The 16177-nt window shown below is 45.2% G+C and overlaps 1 protein-coding gene across 1 annotated transcript; it reads right to left on the reverse strand.

Annotated features, from left to right (window-relative positions):
- Window positions 1–5255: 5255 nt before the first annotated feature.
- LOC144799694 (msx2-interacting protein-like) lies at window positions 5256–11656 on the reverse strand. Its single transcript, XM_078671190.1, has 2 exons — window positions 10867–11656; window positions 5256–10823 (listed from the first exon to the last, which is right to left on the reverse strand). The coding sequence occupies exon 2, from the start codon at window positions 10586–10588 to the stop codon at window positions 9137–9139; it is 1452 nt and encodes a 483-aa protein (XP_078527316.1). The 5' UTR covers window positions 10589–10823; window positions 10867–11656; the 3' UTR covers window positions 5256–9136.
- Window positions 11657–16177: the final 4521 nt, after the last annotated feature.

The raw sequence follows: 16177 nt of genomic DNA on the forward strand, positions 1-16177 counted from the left end.
GCATCTTTTAGTGAAGGTGATTTTTACATTGTTTGAAAATACCACTTTTAGGAAGTAGGTATTTTCTTGCTCAGTCATCCAGTGTGCCTCTGCTAGAATGTGGACTGACTGAGGGATGGTGAGCACAAGTGGCTCCGGATAGTCTAGGTAGGTCAGGAAAGGGCTGAATAGATCTGGGCTGCATTTAGAGTAGGGGGGAGATTTCCTTGCACCTGATTGGGCCTGGTCGGCCTCCAACGATGCATCTTCACCTCCTGCCAGGGAGCCACACCAAAGAAGGCAGAACTGGTTCTGGCTGGGCACAGACACTCTCTAAGATATCAAAGGATTTTGGGATATAAATATTGGGTCCCAGACCCCTGAACTTTAGAACTCTTTTGGACCAAGAAGACTGCCAAGAAGAAGAGCTGGAGAAGCTGTGAAGAGTAACTACCACTTTGAGGGGCTTTGCTTTGTTGGCCTGCAGTGGCTGCTTCTGTCCTGGGCAGTGAAAGGACTGGGCTGAACTTTCTACAATCTACTTTTGTGAGTTTCTCGAAGGGCTTGAGGTAGAGCTTGCCCCTTGTTCAAGAAGTCTCAGGAACAGCAAAGACTTCAAGTTTTTCTGCCCTCAGCACTGGGGAATGTGTTTTGTGCTGCAACAGAAGAAAATGCAACCCGACGCAGTCTACGACGCTGCTGCCGATTCAGTGTCCTGAAAGAACCGCAAAGGGCACCGCGACCCTGGTCTCACTGACGCCTGCTGACGGCGTCACCGAGCCTCTGCTCGCACCGCGACCTGTGGGCACTGCACTCTGCACCGCCTCGCTTCACAACTCAATATCCCAGACGATGATGCACCACGCCGAAAGCTATGCCGCTGCTTGCACCGTGGTTCAAGGGCACCGCTCAAAGTTACACGACGCGCCGCCCTCTTCCCGCACCGCAGCCATGGCCTACCGACGCGTTCGACTCGCGTTCATCAGCCGACAACAGCGCTTCAGCAACAATGAAGCGGCTGCTTTCACCACGAGCACTGCATTGAGCACCGCATTCACTTCGCACCGCGACCCTAGTCTCACCTACGACGCAATCGGACGCCGCCGAGCCGCTGCTCGCACCGTGACCCGAGGGTACAGCACCCGACGCCCTGGCTAGCGCTCCTGACTTCAACAGAGAGTTCGATCTGCAATGCGTGAGACTTAAGAGGGCCCCAACGACTCCTGCGTCGACCTCCGAAACCCCCATCTGTAGACGCCGTGCTTCCAGAAGCTCAACGACAGATCGCCGATGCCCTGCATTCCTAAAAGGTACTGGTTGCTAGTCTTCCAGACACCATAGCTGGCCCATGACGCCGCGGTCAGCCAGAATTGTTTGGATTGGTTTGCTTACAACGCCGTGATTGCCCCGGATGGAGCTATTGATATCAAGGAACTGTTTTTCAAGCATATTTTGATAACTGAAGATTTTTAAGTATTGTATTGTGGATTTTTATCATTTTTGGCCAGGTCTTAAGTATATAAAAATATTGTGATATTTTTATAAACTGGTGTGGTGTTCTTTTGTAGTGCTTACACTGTAGTACTGTTGGTTATGCTCAAATTCTTTATACACTGCCTGTAAGATAAGCCTAACTGCTTGTGCCAAGCTACCAAGGGGGTGAGCAGGTGTTATTTAGGAGTGTAACTCCCTTATCCTGACTAGGAAGAAGGGTCCCTATTTGGACAAAGGTGCAAACCCTTACCAACTAGAGACCCCCATTTCCAACAGTCTGGTAATGGGTCAATGCTTGGTACATGATTAATACAAAACATGTCACAAAAACCAAGTTTTAACATTTACAATCTACAGTGGTCACCATGGATCTCAACACCCACAAATGACTTGAATCCCCCACATCTACTTTTACAGGACATTGCAATAAGACTGTACCTTGACAGATAGACCGTACAAAACAGAAACCGCTTAGGAACATTGTCATCGCTAACAAAATCACAATCAGAAAAAACATTTTATAATGATGGCTGAATTAAATACTTGTGTTACTTCATTTTTGTTCTTATGGGAATAACAAATTCAAGAATTCTACCGTCCCTTCCTAAATGATTTACACCCAAATTATTTGCATGAACCGATGCAATAAAATTTTGAACTGTAACTAGCAACACACACTTCAGAGAATAACTGTTTGAAAGGTTACTTACATACATCTTAATGAGACAATAGTTTGTAACATAAGAAATACAGTGCAATACATACAAGCTTATATAGTAGTATTAACATACTAAAGCAATGGTGGGTTAAGGGGAGAGTTGTAGGAGGAATGAGGCTCCTTAAATCAGACTAGGTCGGTTTTGGGGTTAGACTAATTCAGAAATGTAGGAAGTTGCACAGCATATACTGAGGAGAGTATCCCAGTGATGGTGTCCCATAAGTTTGAAAGACATAAACCTGGACTTTGCAGTTACACTTGGGTATGGACATTGCACAGGGACATTTAGGTATGGACAAACAGAGCACTAAAAATCGGAAGGGGTTTAGCGTGAGGTTTTGCACGAGATAAGCAAGAGCATTTTACTGTCTAGAACACAGAGGATTGAGTTAGCATAGCACTATATGGTAGTTAACTAGGTGGGTCCTTAAAAGAAGTGGGTATATGGTTAGCGATGTTACAGATTGTGTGGATGATAAGTGAGTATTTTATCATGGGGGGGCAAGTAGGGGGGCCATACTAGAGGGTAATGGATTGATTAAACATGCTTACATTGTGTTAAGCAGGGGGTTGGCAAACAAGCAGGTCCCTGATCTTCTCGGACTGGTAAACAACCAGCTGCTGTCACAAAAGGGGTGATAAAAGGCTCCAGTCACAAATTAGAATGAAGGCGAACTCAGAGTCCTGTTGGAATGTGAGGGACATGAAGTACATTAGGGTAGGGTAACACGATTGACAGAGGGTGCAGAAGTAAATCATTTTTTTTGTTTGTTTTGCACAAGTGATTACTTGGCCATCGAATGAATCATGGCCCTAACATCACCATACTCTCACTTCAAGGTAAGGGTATTCAATGGGATGCAGATTATTTGTGTCAGGGCTTGATGAGAACCATATAGGTGAAGAGTTACTAGCATGGTGATGTGATTCTTCATACTGAAGGCCATAGGAAGGCAATTGTGGTGAGCACAGCTAATAAAGTAAGCCATGTAAGAACAAACTCTTAAGTGAAGTATTTGAGAGAGAGACTTCCGAGAACAAAGTAGAATGGTGGAAAGAAAAGTAAAGGGTGAGAGGAGGGCAAACTGGGCATTTACATGTTTAAGAGGAGTTGGGAACCAAGGATAGTTTGATCGCTCTGGATGGTTTGCTTTTTTCACAGCAGTGCTTTTAAAAGCATTGCAATTAGTTGCCACCCTTGAGTGTGTTCTTAAAAAGTGCAGAAAAGCAGGACAGAGCATTGGTGGACAGAAAGACACTTGATGATTATGGGGCCCAAAAGCATTCAGGAGGGATAAGCAAACAATTATGCGGCTCAACAGGATTAAGTAAGGGGTATAAAAAAGCATAAAGCTACTGGCAATGACATTTCGGAAGACTGGGGACAATGTAGGATGCAGGACAGCTGAAGAAAAGCCAAAAGTAAGGTAGTGATTCACATCATGAAAATACTTCACATACAATATACTCTTATTTTTAAATTCCATTATGTTCACAGAATTTATGATTGTACATTCTACATGGCTTCCATTTATAACACCTTCTTTGTGTTCTGTAGTTGGAGGAGAATAAAAAGCTGCTTTTGTCTTTTCAGGAAAGAAGGAATTCTAAAAGTCAAAGTTCTACAGTGTTATTTTCTTGTGCACAAACACTGCATCTTCTGAACGGATGCTATTCCTACTACTCAGATGGAATATAACAAAAAACGCCGATATACCCTGGATACCACATGCTTCTTAGTGGTGCTCTGTGCCTTCTATGGCAGTCCCCATGTGCATTGCCAATGTATCACCTATTGTTAGGCAATGACATTTCCTTTATTCCATTAGCAAAGGCTACTTGCATATCTTTCTGGCCTCTGAAAACAGAACCATATTTTCCGTCTTTACATTTTCCTACATAATATTTATTGCTACGGTGCAATTTAATCCACAGTTATCTTCAGTGTCTGTTACCACATCTCAATTAGACGCTTATTTTACTCTCTATCACACTTGCAATGAGCTTAATATAAGCTTCACAGGCTCCGATTTAAGGCAAACATGTTTTTGTTTACTTTCAGTACCACGTATTGTCAAACCAGAACAATTTGAGATACGTAGTTGAACGTTTTAGGGCCAAAAAGACTCAATTTTCCGAAAAGTGCATTCAATGACATAGTACGTACATTTTTTTTTACCAACTGCAGATTCATCTAAATTCCTGTTTGCCCATAGATTTTGTAGCATTCTTTCATCAAATATAAACTGAAACAAAAAAACAATACGAACACAACATTTAAAAGTATTATAAATTGAAGAAACACGAAATAAAATCAGAAGGAATCCCCACTGATGGGGTAAATTGTGATGGATGCGAGAGGAAGAAAGTATACAAGTATGTAAAAGTTATGAAATTTGCAGTTTCACACAGAATAGTCTCTACTCATAATGCTTCTGTGCACACCTCTGCATACCCAAAGTTGGTAAGTTGATGGGGGGGAAACGGGTGGCGCATGTAACCATGCCTCATTACAGGGGTGAAGACAATCAGTGACATCGCAAGTTATGAGTTGGGCTGGATATATGCGACCCTATATCCCAAAGAGGCTCCTGGTAAAGGCCGCCTTATAGCTCAGGCAGCTTAGAAACTACTGGACATACCAACTGGAAAGAGGCTACTATCTGCTGCTAATTTCATAACTGGCAAGACCTTAAACCTGAGGGGGTAAATCCTAACACATTTAAGAGGCAGAGAAAAAATATAGAATTTTCAAGTTCGAAGATCCCCTGGTTCCCCTCAAAAGCCTAAATTTCTAAATAGTATGTTTTGATAACTAATGAAGTCAAATTACTATGATCTTGACAGTAGCAGTGTCATTCGTAGGTGATTTATGCGGTACTGACTTGATGCCTAGCATGGTCTCTCTACAGACCTTTTTGCTGTCAATTAAGAAATATTTAACTTTTTGTTGCACTCAGGCACATATTTTCTGGAACAGTGGAGGAGCATCAGTATGCAAACAACAGCAACACTAGTAATTGGAACATCATCAAGTGTTCATCTTTAAGCTCTTTATGGGGGAAAAGGTTTGGAATATTTCTTTAATTTCCCAGTATATTGCAACAAGTATAACAGATAACCAGTATAAAATTCAATAAACACAGTTAATTCAAATATAAAATAATACAGAAGGTAAACAGCAATTCAGTTAATCAGTGAAATATAGCATACAAAAATTAGTTCAAGCTCTTAAAAGTTCTACTATGCAATTAATGTAAGTGATCAGAATAGATCTGAGGCTACTGTAGAAGAGGCAATGCCCAGTTTTAAACTATTTATAGGGGAAACTATAAAACTGTGATGCTCAAAAAGCTCTACCATATCTCTAAAAGGGGTAGAAATGATAAAAGAACAGGGGATCCCAATCTCTCAAACAGAACAGCCACTCCAAGTTTTCAGTGTGCAAACAGTGCAGAAAAATAGAAAAATCACACTTTGGTTTATGCCACAACAGCAGTAATGCACACTGTAAGAACTCCACCAGTTCAGATGAGAGTACGCTAAAACGCTAGTGACGGATCTCTCAATGCAGTCACTTTTGTGAACTAGTGTGTAATGGGTTACTGGTGTCCTTAACTAAGAAGTGTACTTGGTCCCCGAGAAATTCCTTCTCCCTCAACCCTCTTACCCCAGAGCCCTAAACTGCACAGAAGATCCTGGTTTCACATTTGCATTGATTAATCTTAGAACACTGAATTCAATGTGTAAAAAGTACCTTAGTCCCCTTACAACTACGGTCTCTGTAGTTTGCCAGGGCAGAGTATATGTACTGACATTTAGCTCGCGAGGCCTGAATAATCAAACTATCACCAGAACTACAGGTAAAGTAACTTTAAGTTACTAGACCCATCTGCTCTTAACCCCTTCAGCGCTCATGACAAAGCCAGCTCGTCATGTGCGTTACCTGCGCTACGCGCATGACGAGCTGGCTTGGTCACGGAACGCGGGTTTTTTAAAATCTCAGCGCGCAGCGGGAAAACCGCTAGCGCGCATGCAGTTAAAGAAGCAGCAAAATGTTTATTTAATGTACAAGGCTTTAATTTGGCAAAAATGATACATTAAGCTAAAGGTAAGGGCTCAGTAGACTAGTGCATCCACTGCATGGATCTGTTAACCCCATGGCCACAGGTTCAAAGCCAGACAGATCAATTCAGCCTTTTATCCTGGAGAAGTTCGTAAAATGGGGACCATTAAGCTGGGTAACAAATATCAGTTACCTTTCAATAGGTCCCAGGTACCCCTCAGTTAAAAATGCAGCGGTTCTTTGGATTAAATAACTAAGAGGCTTAGGTCTGACAGACTAAGATGCAAGACTGAAACAGAAATTAACCTGATCTGCATTGGACTGTGCACAACACATCTTTCATTGAAAAGTGACTGAATCTAAACCATCCCCGACAGCTTTTCAAAAGCAGACGTTCAAGTTACTGCTTCTCGTCCAGCCCTATAAGCCTTTTGCAGATGATCCTGTCATGGGACAAACTATTCCTCAGCTCGCCTAGAATGGCAGTAGTAATGCAGATGTACTTTGGACTCCACTTCAAATCTGCTTGCTTGTCAAAGAAGATTGTGAATGGTAACAGCATGTCAATTTTGCACTGTCAGAAAGACCACGCTTTTTAACCAGTTGCTCTATGCTTTCTTGGCCTTTTTCCTAATCTTACCATATGAAGTGCTGTGGGGATTGCAAGTGACATTAATCAGATGTCTCACTGATTGCTCTCCATCCCCATCGAGCTATAAGAAGCAGCTCATGCTGGCATTAGTACCAATAATTAAAATATACACTGTGCCATTAATATAAGTGATCAGTTGTCTTTAACTTTAAAAAAAATGAAAAAATGAATACACATGATGGAGCACTGCATTCCCATGCGTAGATCAATGGAGTGATTGGACTTCTAACTAAAAGTTGTGATCTCAAATCTGCAGAAGTTCCAAGTGAGTAATTTTCAAATGAATTTCCTCGCCAATAAGACTGCAAATGAATCAACCACCTGACCCCAATAAATCTAAGCAGCCACAGCAAGAGGTTAAGATATTTCAAGGCCCGAGTGTCATCTCAGGGCGCAGAAGCAGGAAAATGCCCAATGTCACTCATGAAACTTGCGATCAAAATTCCCTGATGAAAAACATTAGTTTGATGATCTTTCCTCACTGACTGACTTGATCTAACTTTCACCTACAATCTTGTAAACCATGAAAAAAGCGATCTTTTTAGAATACTCCAACCAACAGTTATTATAGAGACTGCATTCCTACATCCTGGTATAATAAGCACATTTGCACAGCTGTATTGCCTTGGCAACTCTCAACTTCTAGGTGTGCGATTAACAAATAATTTCTTCTACAGTGCAAAATAAATCTAAGAAATCTGTACAACTAATCCACCATGAGCAGAGCTCAATAACTGACTTTGTGAATTGTATAATAAGATGTACTATAGCACACTTGTAGATGTAACTGTGCTTCTTAACATTTTGGAGGCGGAATTGGCTCAAATGGCTTCTTTCCACCACATATGGTGACCCACTTTGTATCACAAAAAGAGGGGCGAGGGACAATACGAGCCACAGAACTCTACTGTGAAGACGTGTAGAATTACCCAAATAGCAGGACAAAAGCATTAGACTTGCCTGCCTATGTAAAGTGTGAAGTGAAGGAAGGCTGCATGTCACACTGCAGTGGAGGAGGCATATGCATACTCACATTCTGCTGAGAGGGGAGAGAAGGGAAAAGACAGGGAGGGGGACTTTCTGGTTGAGGTAGCATATCACAATTAAGTCAAATCAATGGATCACAGTGGGGTCCTACTTATAATCAATTTTCCAACAGTGTGCCTGTGGTGAATACCTTACATGGCATTTCCTTACAGGAGGGTTACAAGCACCTGCCACTCAATTTAATACAACAGCTTGAAATATTAGAAACCTGCAACCTCATAAATAAGGATGTTATTAGTAACTGGCAGCTGGGTAAACACCAGAAAATGTGTGCAATACGTCAAGTTACTGGAATATGGCTGGGCTTTCATTTTAAACCAGCAGATACAAAGAAAAGGATTGTTCACTTATCAAGCAGACTACCATATAAATAGGAAATTTGCTGCTTAAACAGAAGGCGTTTGAACAGCACAGAATATGACTGGTTTATATGGCTGTTGTATAAACAGCAAGGATTCTTCGCAACTGGCAGCCAGTAGAGTATTATTTAGCTGGCTCCCATGCTAATTGCAGAACAAATGGTGTGCATAAGGCTGTTGGTTAAGTGGAAAGGCCATAAATGGCCAGTGACTAGATACACAGATATTTATCCAGCTGCCAGGCAATAAATAATATTCATTATTCATCTAGTGGTAAGCTTAATACCTACTTCCTAAAGTCAAGTCTGAAGATTGGTCAAGCCACAACATTGCCCCAAGGGCACTCTCCAACTTAAATAAATCCCTGGCCATACAAGCAATTGTGTCCTGCTATAAAAAATAATCTATTGAAATAAGTACTCCACGAAAAAAGGGAGAAGAGAGTAAAATACATTAAAGAGCAAGTTGAGGCGGTAAGTGATTTGCACATGGACATGGCCTGTGAGGAAACAAAACAAATTTGGCACTTATGTGTTCTGACACTGTACATATCTCTACCATTACATGTATGAAGAACATTTACACCGAAATAAAACACATTTTGGAAATAAAAGTGGACAGAAAAGTATAAATATGAGTACCTAAATAGTGTGAAAACATTCAGATAGCTTCAAACATTTATTTGTTACCAATCTGCAGAAATATTTGTTTTGAACAAACTTCAATAAACTTTTGAACATAAAAGAACATTTTTTGAAAAGAATTGTCAATATTTTTAGAACTAGTCCGGGTGGATCTTTAACATCAGCCACAAAAGGCAATCACACACAATTGAAGTCTTGTACATCTCGTTCGGTCGCCAGTATCGACTGGCAAAAGTGCAACTGAAAACTCTCATTTGCAAAGTCCATCATTATCCTGTCCCCTGTAATTTTTAGACTTCTTGTCACTTTCACAGCTTTTCTTGCGGAAAGTTCATCTACATACAAAATGAGAGCTGCACCTCTTTGTCGACCATACAACACATTTTCCACAACCCCGTGTTCACTAAAACGCTGAATTAAGTACTCCTTTGTGAGATTTGAGGACAGTCCTTCCACAAAAACACATCTTGTGGGCTGGATAGCGCCAAAGCTTAGAGCCACCTGGCACTTACCCAAGAATGAACCATTCATTGCTTTAATTGCTGAAGCTGTGGAAGAAATATGCGCATACTGCAAGAAAGCAAACTGGCGAGCAGCACCAGGCAGACTATTGATGTAAACGTCAACAATCTCACCAAAACGTCCAAATTTCACAAAGAGATCCTGATTTGTAATGTTTGAGTCAAGGTTACTGATAAAGAGCATCCTGCTTGGATGAGGTTCTGAGTCATTACTTTCTTCTGAGTACTGTCTGGGAGATTCAACTTTTTCAACAGAGAGACGTGACGGAGATGTATTCGGGACATGGTGTGAACCAGAAAACCTTTTTTTATTCACATGGGGCACTGAAGCCTGTGTTTTATTCCCTGTCAAAGTTAGAGGCTGTGATTGAGATCCTTTATACGCTGTCACTGAAAGCGGGTGTCTAAATAAATACTCTCCATTAGCTCCAAGGGCTTTTGTCTGCTCTGCTTGACTTTTGTACACCACCACAACAAAACGAAGGTCTTCAGCGTGATGGATCGTCACCGAGATTACATTTCCAAAACTAGTGAATCTTCTTCTGATCTTCCTAAGAATAAACTTGTCTGAAAATTCAAGTGGCAAATTCATTACCTTGACACAAAAAGAATTGAAGTTCAGTTCTGCTGTGGAACTTGAGACTTTTGATGATGGTCCACTCATTTTGTGTGAATGTGCATGCTTGGAGCCCCTGATGGGTCTAGCGCTCCCACGAGGCGAGTAACTCCTTGACCTAGATCGTCTAGCACCACTATGGGGCAAGTAGCTCCCAGAGGCAGACTGCATGGACCTACCACTGTGAGAGATGCTGCTAGTGCCAGATAGTCCGTTCTTACTATGAGCTGAGTGACTGCTGAACCTGAATTGTATGGCACCACCATGGGGTGACTTGTCCATAGAGCCAGAATGTCTGACCCTACTATGTGGCGAGCAACTCCTACCGGTAGATCGCCCAGCCCTACTGTATGGTGAACCACTTCTAGCGCTAGATTTTCTCTCCCTCCTTTGGTGAGAGTTGCTCCTAGAGCGAGACTGTCTCGCTCTTCCACTTGGAGAGTGGCTCCTAGAGCGAGATAGTCTGGCCCATGTACTGGGAGCGCGGCCCATAGAGTGAGATAGTCTTGCTCGTCCACTAGAAGAGCGGCTCCCAGAATGAGACGGTCTAACCCTTCCACTGGGAGAGCGCCCTCTAGAGCGAGATTTCCTCACCCTTCCACTGGGCGAGCGCCCCCTAGAGCGAGACTTTCTAACTCTTCCACTGGGCGAGCGCCCCCTCGAGTGAGACTTTCTAACTCTTCCACTGGGCGAGCGCCCCCTAGAGTGAGATTTTCTTGCTCTTCCACTGGGTGAGCGCCCCCTAGAGTGGGATTTTCTTGCTCTTCCACTGGGCGAGCGCCCCCTAGAGCGAGACTTTCTCGCCCTTCCACTGGGTGAGCGCCCCCTAGAGTGGGATTTTCTTGCTCTTCCACTGGGAGAGCGCCCCCTAGAGCGGGATTTCCTCCCCCTTTCTCTGGGAGAGCGCCCCCTAGAGCTTGATTTCCTCCCCCTTCCTCTGGGAGAGCGCCCCCTAGAGCGTGATTTCCTCCCTCTTCCACTGGAGCAGCTCCTCGAGCGAGAGGACCAGGATGACCAGCTCCTGCTGGACCGGCTGCTGGACACGGACGAGTAGGGCGTGGGCGTCCTGGCCGGGCGCCGCTGGGGGGAGCCGGGCTGGCCCGGGTAGATGCAGCTCTCCCTCTGCGGCCTGTAGCTCCGAGGCACGTCCCCGCCCAGGGCCCGAGGGGGGCAGGCAGGCCCGTGGGCGGCCCAGGGGGCCATGAGGGCAGGGAGCCGGGCCTGGTCGCTGCTGCAGCCCGTCCTCAGGCGAGGCAGCCCGGCTGGCGGAGGGTGCTGCGGGCCGAAGCCCCCCCAGGCCTGCAGGGGGCGCCCGAGGTGGCCGGGGGGAGGCCCCTGGTGCTGCATGCCCGATGAACCGTGACGAGGCTGCCCCAGGCCGTCCTGCGCCCGGAGCCCACGGGCATGAGGTCCGGCGTCCTTCGGGGAGCGCTGCGTGTCCTTTGCTCTCGGGGGGGTGCTGCTACCGCCGCGGGGGCTCCTGACAGGCGAACCGGAGGCGCTCGCGACTCCACCGGCGGTCTCCGTGCCTGCTGCTGTCCGGAAGGAAGTGAAGCGACAACTACCGGTTCACTTCCGGGTCACCGGCACGCCGCGCACGGCTTCCCCTTGACGGCTGACGCACTTGGCGTAGGAACCAGACAGGGCGGCGTCCAACCGACGGCCATTTTAGGATCAGGCGACGCAAAGTGTGCGGGTGGGACGTGTCTGTTGGCCGTCCCATGATTGGCCGTTACTTTTGGACTGGGCAGAAACGGTCCAGTGCGAGGCTCCGACTGACACCTGTCAATCTGGCTAAGTGTAGGCCTGCTGGCCATTCATTGGCTGGGGCGTAGGGGCGAGGGCGCCCATGCACGCACATGACGTATGTCTGGAAGCAGGAAAGAGGGAGATTTAAAAAAAATAATTCGGGATTTTTTCCCCCATTGACTTGCATTGAAATGGGGGAAATTTCAGGTGGGGAAAAATTATAATGAGGACACATTTGTCTTTAAAAAATGTGACTCTTCCTCCTGGATTTTATGTGTTAGCATGTCTGTGAACTTCAAGTAAGGTTGATGTAGTGTGTACTTTTGCATTAGTCCTCAGGCTCAAACTCTGAATTCCAGTTGGGACTGGTGAGTGAGCCCGTGGCAGCTGCGGGCATCAGCTGTTGAGAGAGGCCGCGCCTTCAGGTGGTACCCTTGAAAGGCAGACTTAGAGCGATTACTTAACAAGCTGGGTGACGAGTTGGAGTACCACCGCCCCGAACCTTCACATGATGCGGCCAGGGATTTTCATACAGAAGCCTACATGGATTTGGCAAAGCAGCAGTTTTTGTAACTGGTTTGGAGGCTGGTGATTTTCACCTTTAAGCGGTTTAGCATTAGTTCATGATGAGGGTGTTCCACCTATAGAAGAAGATGTATGGTTGAGAGCATAAGCTAAAGAGGAAATACTGCAAGATATTTTGAAATTTATGAAAAATGGATGGCCCACCAAAGGTGCTCAGAAATCTGATTTAAGACGTTTTTGGGAGATTAGAAATGAACTGGTCCATGTAAATGAAATTATATGGAGAAGTGATAGAGCGGTTCCACCAAAAAAAACTGAGACGTTTGATTGCTATGCTATGTCATGAAGGACATAGGGGTAATTTACGACCCAAACATTCCATCAAGAAAGGGTTTTGGTGGCCAGGGCTGGACATTTTTGTTGAAAGGTTGGTCAGGAATGACAAATTCACAAGATGGTGTGGATAAACGCAACTACTACCAATGATATGATAAGTCACTCGCCTTTTGAAATTATGATGGGTAGGTTCCCTATAATGAAGAGTAACTCTTCATGGCTGGTAAAATCCACCTCTTCTAAACCGGATATGAACGAGATAAGGCAGAAAATTGAGGACACCCTAGAAGTTACAAATCATAGTATGATTGTAGAGAAGGATCAGTAAGTGGTTCTAGCATTATTGTACAATGTGGGTTAAGGTCAAGAAATCATGGAAGGTAAGAAAAGATGAGAGCCAATGTACTGGACCTTTTGAAGTGACAAAGGTTTTAAAAAATGCAGTGAAATTAAGCGATGGGAAACTGTAGAACCTTAAAAGAATAAACAGAATAGTGTCCTCCTCACATGGAAGAACGTTCCCACCAATCACTCCGAAATCAAATTTTATTGTAGTTTCCTTCAAGAAATACAGGTTTATCCATACGTGTGTCCAATCTTTTAATTATCATGGAATCGCGCCAAAACATATAGGGGCAGATTTACAAGCCCCTTGCGCCACTTCTGCGTCATTTTTAACATGGAAAAAGGGACGTAAGGTTGGCGCAAGGGGCTTGTAAATAAGCCCTATAGTGTTTCACTGTCACACTATTTGGATGGTTATTCAACAGATATCCATATCACTACAGTCCATCATTTGAGCCCAATGCATTTCGGGACCAGCCCTTCATTAGGGTAAGGTTACCAAAATGTAACCAATCCAAAAGAATCATAATACTATTATGCAGGCAATTCTCATCTGAACAAGTACACTGAATCAAGATGTTCACAGCAAAAGTCAAGAAAACCATCTGTCAGGGGATTCCTGTCTACCCGGAGCAGGGCGAAGACCTTAATACCCGTTCCTTTCCACCCCGAGTGCAGGACGCCCACGGCCCCTTTAATGCTGCCTGGGTTTTCCCAGAGGTGGGAACTACGGCAGAGACGTCATCGTCCTTCGCCCAATCCGGAGCCAAGGAGGAGTTCATAGCGTTCTACCCGGAAGGAGATGGCGCGAAAGTGGAAGCCGGAGCGGGAGCAGAGAAGGAGTCGACCAGCGTTGCTACTGAGGCGCCCGGGAATAAGGAGAACAAAGTGCCGGAAGACGCTCAGCCCACGGAAACCAGAACGCCAGGAGGCCACCGAGGACACGAGCCGCCCCGCCGCACTTCTGGAGAAGTGTGGCTAAACAAGGTACGGGCCCGAATAAGGGGACTCGTCTTTTCACGGGAAGGGAATGAGTAGGGGTGGTTGAGGGAGGTCACGGGACCGGGCTGTGTTTGGTATCGTAAGTCGCTAAACCCCCCTGAGCACACACTGAGACGCCTATATCACATGTTGCTGTGGTTTTGGTGAAAGTCCCTGGTGATCCCCTCACTCCCCGCCCCCCTTCTTCCAAACTCCGAAATCAGGTGAAAGTAGTAACCCAGGGTCTTATTCCTTTCTTTTTTTTGTCCTAACGGGAGTGCCATTACGGACCCCAGACGGAAAGGACCATAAAGACAAAGAGCGCAGCAGGAAGGACTTCCACCCCAGTTTACCAAGACCTACACTACCACCAGCTCTGTTATCTGAGGAGGATGATATTATTTTGACTGGCTATTGTAATACTGAAATAAAGAAGTACCGCCTAGAAAGATATACCAGTGCAGTCTTGATTATCTTCTAAGACCTCCCCCTCTTCCACCTATCACAAGTGGCGAGCCAGATAGGAGATTATATTTGGGGAGAACCGACATCTGATAAAAGATGGAAACCCTCATTCAGCAAATGAAGGAGGGACAGGATAAACTCGAGTGGGCCATAGGACAGACATCCAGCCAGGCTGAAGCAGACCGCACAGCTTTCACCGCTGCCATACAGACTCAATCTGACAATTTACTGAAGCTAGCCGAGGGCCAAACCCAACTCATGGCGGTCCTAGGTCAAGGGAGAACTAATGCCCCTCCACCAGGAACGGTCGTACCTCTCCAGAAGTTCACATCCGGGGACGATCCTTTAGCATTCTTTTTGAATTTTGAAAGGGCCGCTAGGGCCAATGCTTGGCCCGGGGATAGGTGGCCTTTTTACCTCGACCCTCTTTTAACGGGTGAGGCACAAGCCGCATACCAGATGGTCAACAAAGACGGCACCACCGCCTATGCCGTACTTAAACAATATATCCTAGATTGTCTGCGTGTTGATGAAGAGACACATAGGTTGAAATTTCGACAAGAACGGGGAACACCAGGAGACCTTCCCAAGACTCTCTTTTACAAGTTAAAAGCAGCAGCTGACTTGTGGCTCAAACCACAAGAAGGGAACATGGAAGAGGTGATGAATAAAATACACCTTGAACAGTTTTTAGAGTTTCTGCCCTACGGGACCCAACGCTGGCTAAAACAACATGCTGGGTTAACCCTCGAACATGCTATTGAAATGGCTACTTCGTATGCCCGCGCCCAAGGGCGACCCCCCGTAAAAGAACCAGAAAAAATCAACAAAAACATACCAGGAAAACCAGACAAGAAATACGTAAAGATACCAATAGCACCTCCACGACCCCGATTCCCTAGGTCTGACCTGCGCCCAACTCCAGGCCCCCAATGTTATGACTGTGGGGAGTGGGGTCACATAGCGCGGTATTGCCGGAAAAAAAGGGAAAAAGAAGAGGAACCTATGGATGTGAGCTATGCCCCCGTTCTCTCCTATATGCTCAGGAAACGGGTCCAGTATTCTACGTGAGTGTGGTCATCAACGGGAGGGTGGTTAGAGCTTTACTTGATTCTGGTTGCAAACATTCCGTAGTAAGGCAGGAGTTAGTCCCCCCCTCTTGTATTATGCCCGGGAAAACCGTTCACATTAGGTGTGTCCATGGGGACGTTAAGGAATATCCATTAGCTAAAATATCCCTCTGTAGTGCCTCAGGGAATGAGACAGATGTAGTGGTTGGGGTTTTAGCTACACTTCCTGACCCGGTGATTATCGGAACCGATAATCCAGGATTTATCCCCCTCATGTCTGATGCCATACAACACACACCCCGTGACAACCTTCTTACCTCAGAACCGTGGGCTCGGGATACTCATTTCAGAACAGCACAACTAAACGATGCCTCTCTCACCAACGCCTGGCAAATAGCTCACTCAGATCAGGACCCTTTGAATAGGTCTTATCCCACCTTTATCGAAAAAAAGGGGCTATTGTATAGACTGGCCAAACCCGACGCAGTTCCCCAGCTCCTGGTACCCATAGACTTCAGAGACCAAATATTGTTTTTTGCACACGCACATTTACTAGCGGGATATTCAGGCGCAGAAAAGACAGGGCAGGCCATCCTACAGCACTTCTTTT

This window comes from Lissotriton helveticus, chromosome 12 (genome assembly GCF_964261635.1).
Source record: "Lissotriton helveticus chromosome 12, aLisHel1.1, whole genome shotgun sequence".
Taxonomy (NCBI): domain Eukaryota; kingdom Metazoa; phylum Chordata; class Amphibia; order Caudata; family Salamandridae; genus Lissotriton; species Lissotriton helveticus.

Coding starts and splice junctions, on each gene's coding strand:
- LOC144799694 (XM_078671190.1), bottom strand. CDS start 10,588: ATGGGCCGCGCTCCCAGTACATGGGCCAGACTATCTCGCTCTAGGAGC.